The 6,000-nt window shown below is 39.5% G+C and overlaps 1 protein-coding gene across 1 annotated transcript in view; it reads left to right on the forward strand.

Moving 5' to 3' along the window:
• The window catches only part of SPATA6L (spermatogenesis associated 6 like), a 71,376-nt gene that overhangs the window by 43,655 nt on the left and 21,721 nt on the right, over positions 1 to 6,000 (forward strand). The window contains exons 7-8 of the mRNA XM_042780686.1: positions 2,600 to 2,839; positions 3,379 to 3,481. Of these exons, the coding sequence (XP_042636620.1) occupies positions 2,600 to 2,839; positions 3,379 to 3,481 (343 nt within the window). The remainder of the gene's footprint in view (positions 1 to 2,599; positions 2,840 to 3,378; positions 3,482 to 6,000) is intronic.

The raw sequence follows: 6,000 nt of genomic DNA on the forward strand, positions 1-6,000 counted from the left end.
AATAGATTGTGTACAAAGATGTCCATTTGGTTGATGCAATATGTCATTTCTTTCTTTTTTTTTTTTTTTTTTTTGTCATTTGATTTCTTGATGGCTGCTTCCATGGGTGCTGATTGTGGATTGAAATAAAATTAAACCCTTGACAGTTTCAATCTTTTCTCCATTTATCATGATGTTGCTTACTGGTCTTGTTGTGAAGATATTTGTTTTCTTTATGTTGAGGTGTAATCCATACTGAAGGCTGAAGTCTCTGATGTTCATCAGTGAGTTCTTCAAGTCCTCTTCACTTCAAGTTAGCAAGAATGTGTCCTCTGCATATTGCATGCAGGTTGTTATTGAGGCTTTCTCCAATCCTGATGCCAATGTTCTTCATATAGTCCAGCTTCTTGGATTATTTCCTCAGCATACAGATTGAATAAGTATGGTGAAAGGATACAGCCCTGACGTACATCTTTCCTGATTTTAAACTACAAAGTATCCCCTTGTTCTGTTTGAAGGCCTACCTCTTGGTCTATGTACGGGTCCCCCATAAACACAATTAAGCATTCTGGAATTCCCATTCTTTGCATTACTATCCATAATTTGTTTTGATTCACACAGTTGATTGCCTTTGCATAGTCAGTAAAACTCAGGCAAACACCTTTCTAGTGTTTCTTGCTTTCATCCAAGTTCCATCTAACATCAGCAATGATATCCCTCATTCCATGCCCTCTTTTGAATCTGACTTGATTTTTTGTCAGTTCCTTCTTGATGTACACCTTCAATCGTTTTTGAATAACCATCAACAAAATTGTACTTACATGTGATACTAATGATATTATTTGATAATTTCCACATTTTGTTGGATTCCCTGTCTTTGGAATAGGCATGTATATGGATCTCTTCCAGTTGGTTGGCCAGGTAGCTGTCTTCCATATTTCTTGGTATAGTCAAATGAGCACTTCTACTGTTGTATACATTTGTTGAAACATCTCAACTGGTATTTGTCAATTCTTGGATCCTTGGGATTTTTTAATTTTTTTGCCAATGCCTTTATTATAGCTTGGACTTCTTCCTTCAATACCATCAGTTCTTGATCATATGCTACCTCCTAAAACCAACATTGATTAATTCCAAACATGGTGACTCTGTTTTCCTTCCATCTTCTGATGCTTCCTGCATCATTCAATATTTTGCCCAAAGAATCCTTCAATATTACGATTTGAGGCTTGAGTGTTTTCTTCAGTTCTTTCAGCTTGAGAAATGCTGAGAATGTTCTTCTAGTTTGGTTATCTAACTCTAGGTCTTCGCACATTTCATTATAATACTTTACTTTGTCTTCTCTAGGTGCCCTTTGAAATCTTCCATTGAGTTCTTTTATTTTATCCTTCTTCTATTCACTTTAGCTACTTGGGTGTCCAAGGCAGTATCACTATGGAAGTAGATTGCCCAACCTTCCTTCTGAGGAGTGACTGGTGGCTTTGAACCACCAGCCTTCTTGTTAGCAGTCAGGTGCCTTTAGGCACTATGTTACCAGAGCTCCTGTACTTCAGGATAGATTTTGAAATATTCTTTTGACAATGAATGCAATGCCATTCTTTTTCAATTTTTCATTCCCAGCATAGTAGACCATATGAATGTCCAATTCAAAATGGTCAATACCTGCCCATTTCAGCTCACTAATGCCTAGGCTATCTATCTTCAAGCATTCCATTTCCTTTTTGAAAACTTCTTCCTATATTCATACTTCATACATTACACATTATGATTATTAATAGGTGTTTGCAGCTGTTTCTTCTCATTTTGAATAGTGTCATACCAACTAAGGAAGGTTCTGAAAACTTTACTCCATCCACATCATTAAGGTTGATTCAATTTTGAGGAGGCAGCTCTTCCTCAGTTGTATTTTGAATGCTTTCCAATTTAAGGGTCTCATCTTCTGGCCCTACATAAGTCAATATTCTTCCACTATTTATAAAGTTTTCACTGGCCAGCTTTTCCAGAAGTAGTCCACCAGGTCCTTTTCCCCACTCTGTGTCAGTCTGGAAGCTCCACTGAAATCTGTTCACTATGGGTGACCCTGCTGGTATTTGAAATACCTGTGGCATAACTTCCAGCATCACAGCAACATGCGAGCCACCGCAGTATGACAAACAGACAGACAAATGGTGGAGTGATATACATAGTCATGATTATTTCCTTATAAAAAATCCTGTGAAGTAAAAGTGCTGGACTCAAGAATAGGCCAAATTATCTACCTTCTTTTTTTCTCTCTCTACTTCCCTCCCTTCTTTCCTTGATTTTTTCATCTACCTACCTACATACCTATTTATTTATTTATGGCTAGGGTGGAGGGATATGTCTGATACTTTCCAACTTCCCCCTAATACAAACAAATATCATTGTAATAAAACATATTATTCTAGCAAATTATAAATACCAGTAAATAAAGTTAAGCTGAACTGGAAAAAATGCCCTTCCTTAAGTTTATTTTTTGTAAGTCTGAGATGTTCAATATTTTCCCTTAAAGGAAGCTCAATTAAATGCGGTTATATTTTGATTGAATTCTATTCGATTAAAAAATTTCCTTTTTATGAATATTCTTTCTTTTTGGTTTTAGGAGGACAGACTTAAGCCACAAAGACCCTTATCTACGTCACCTGGACCAGTATTCCCCCTAAACAACATAAAGACAAAGCCCAAGGGAAATCATCTTGACAGGATGCCCAGAGGCCTCCAGAGCCGGTCGCCCTCTCCGTTTCCCACCAGGCGTCTCTTCCAGGACCAGCCAGCTCCCTTGAACTTTGGAAATAGTTTCAAAACTTCCAGAGAAATCAAACCACCATTTGTAGTTAGACATGTGAGCCTAAAGTCATTTTTCAGAGACTTCTGGAATGAAGTGGGCATGCATGAGGGTAGAACATTACATCCATTTTACGGGGAAGGAAAGTTAGATTAACTTGGGCAAGCTCATACCACCTGGTGAATAGCAAAGCCAGGATGCAATCACAATCATCTGACTTATGCTCTTTCTGCTATACCACTCTCCCTCTTGTAACTCATGTATCTTCATAGATTAAATTATGTCACTTCCTAGTGTCACTGTCAGGAGATGTCTATAAAGATGTCTGATAGAAAGGACTTGCTCAAAGAATGTCAGCCATCTCTATTTTTAATTTTAAAAAACTATTAGTAGAATGTTGATATCTACATATGATGTTAGCTGCTGTCAAGTTGACCCTCTACTCATGATGATCCCATGCACAACAGAACAAAAACCCTACGGAGCACAGTTCTACTGTGACACACATGGGGTCACCATGAGTTGTTATCAACTTGATGGCAACTGGTAATACTAGCAATTGCACATTCAAGGCTATTTCTTTCCTTTACCCTCAGGTGGATAGTGCAAAGCCCTTTGGTGAGACTATTTCAGAGCATCATTCCCGAAAGTCTAGAAGAAAATGCAAGTTGTCAAACTTTCCGTTTCCAATGAGAAGAGGTACTTAAGTTTCTTCTGTACAATTGCCTATGGAAACTTATATATCCTACTTCCAAATTTTCTTTTATTCTGAGGAATCACAAGTTGCTTTGGAAACTGTGGGCCTAATTCTCAAGTAGTCTTCAGCTGTGGAGTTTCCAGGAAGGCCTGGCCTCGGAGCAGAGACAGAAGGTTTCCATTTGACAGTTCCTCTTGGTATGGAAGGACTGTTCTGAGTAGTGTTGCTGAATGTGCTGAGGTTGAAGTTGCTCCCTGGCTAGGCTGGAAAAGCAGAGAGCAGCTGTGTCCTTGCAAAGGCACCACTGATAGCTAATGAAGAAGACTAGCCATTTTTTTGGATGGGAAAGAGCAGAGGATAGGTGGAGATCTGTAGACATACATTTTTTGACAAGGTTGCATGTCAGCAAAGATGGGGGGCAGCCTGGCTGAAGCAGTTAGGTTAAGGAGTGATTCTCAATCTTCCAGACCTCAGCCCTTTTTGCATTCTTCAATAATATATATTGATAAAAAATAGCTTTTGTTATCTTTTGATAAGGGGTTTTGTTATATCTATCAATATTTAATGTATTAGAAATTAAAACTAAGATATTTAAAAAATACAAGAAAGCACAAATACACATTCCATTAGCCACCAGAGTGGGGGCATCATCACATGTTGTGTAATTTCTGCAGAGTTGCATGTACATTCATGAGAGAATGAAAGGGAAAAGGCAAATTATATCTTAGTACTATTTTGAAAACAGTTTGGACATGGGGGATGATCTGAAAGGGTCCCAGGAACCCTGGGGAGGTCCCTGGACCACACATTGAGAGGTGTTTGGCTAAGGCATCTCTTGGAGGCCATTACCTTGTGTTTGATATATGTGAACCATGTCAATAAGCAGTGAAGTTCAGCCATTCCTGGGCTTAATCAAAATTCTTAGCTGAGGAAGCAGGGTTGATGGTCCACTGTCTTGCCTCCTGGTAGGACTGGACCTATATCAGCCATGACAATAGGGTTCCCACCTTAAGTGTAAAGGTTTATACTTTTAAGGGACTGTGCAGGCTTGTGGTCACTCATGCCAGTATTCTTGGATAGTGGTGACTGTTTGACATAAGCTGTCCAAGGAGTACAGGTTTGAAGCAGAAAGTGTTTCATCACATCTGACACTAAAGTCCTTTGAATCGAAAATTACTCGTGCTGCATATAAAAGCTTCCCTATGATAGTGAAATAAACCAGCAGCCAGATGCCCTCTCCCAGGGAAGACAAGTAGGGCTTAAAGCTGCCTCAATGATGATGGGACTCAGACATTGCATTTGTCAAGGCCTCTGCCCCATCCTGATCTTGGTAGGTGGAGAGCCAAGAATCCAGAGAGTGTAGATTTTTGGCATAGTTAGATTTAGAGAAGACTTGGATCCTTGGAATTTCTGTAGCTAGCTAGACCATTGCTTAGGTGATCTGTAAGCTCATTCAGCCAGGCTTAAGGGAGAATAAAACAATGCTTCAACTTGAGGAAGCTCTGGTGACACAGTGGTTAAAACTGTCAGTGGTTAGAACCCACCAGCCACTTGGCAAGAGAAAGATTAGGCAGTCTCCTTCTGTATAGACTGACAGTCTTAGAAACCCCATGAGGGCAGTTTTTCTCTGTCCTATAGGGTTGCTGTGAGTCAGAATGAACTTGATAGCAGTGGGTTTGGTCTCCAACTTGAATGTGCATTTGAATGACCTGGGGATCTTGTTTAACTGCAGATTCTGATTTGGTAGACCTGGGCTAGGGCTTGGTAGTCTTCCTTTCTAACAAGCTTTCAGATCCTGCTGCTGCTGCTGGTCCATTGGCATTTTGAGAAGGAAGGGCATGAAGGCAAGCCCCCTATAAAAGAGAGTGCTCAGAACCAGAACTAAACAGGCTACCAGGCCACAGGACAGGTTTGTAGCTGTAGGTGAAAAGGGCCTTAGCTTTGCTGCTTCCCTGCCCAGCTGGGGGTGGAGAGAAGAGAACTTCTGGGACAAGATGGACAAACATCTGTCCATGCCCAGATGATAAGAAAATCACTAGGCTTTTAAAAAAATCCTTTTCCATCTTCCTTCTTCCTATTAATGGCCCAGAGCCATTGATAGTGGCTTTTGTCTTTGCCTGAGCCATACTCACACTGGGGAGAGCCATGGTGCCTTGCAAATACTCATTTTTTTTAAAAAAAAGTTTTACCCTGGAAACATCCAATTTAGTCTTGCTTTTGTCTGTATTTATTACTTCACTTCCTAGGGTTCTTTTTTTAATTAAAAAATTTATTTTCATAGCTTTTAATATTGCAGAATAAGGATCATAGGATTTTGTATATAGACATTCCAAATGAATCCAAAAGCATTTTTTTTTTTTTTGTAAAGATAAGTAAACTTAGCAAGATTGTCAAATATAAGTCATCAAAATAATACCATCAGGGAGGCGGGGCAAGATGGCGGACTAGGCAGAAGGATTGCACAGACCCTCTTCAACAAAGAAAAGGGAAACCAATTAACACAGACACAGAAGATAATCTT

The sequence above is a fragment of the Orycteropus afer genome, unplaced genomic scaffold (assembly GCF_000298275.1).
Source record: "Orycteropus afer afer isolate SDZICR_OR568_19922 unplaced genomic scaffold, OryAfe1.0 scaffold00005, whole genome shotgun sequence".
Taxonomy (NCBI): Eukaryota; Metazoa; Chordata; class Mammalia; order Tubulidentata; family Orycteropodidae; genus Orycteropus; species Orycteropus afer.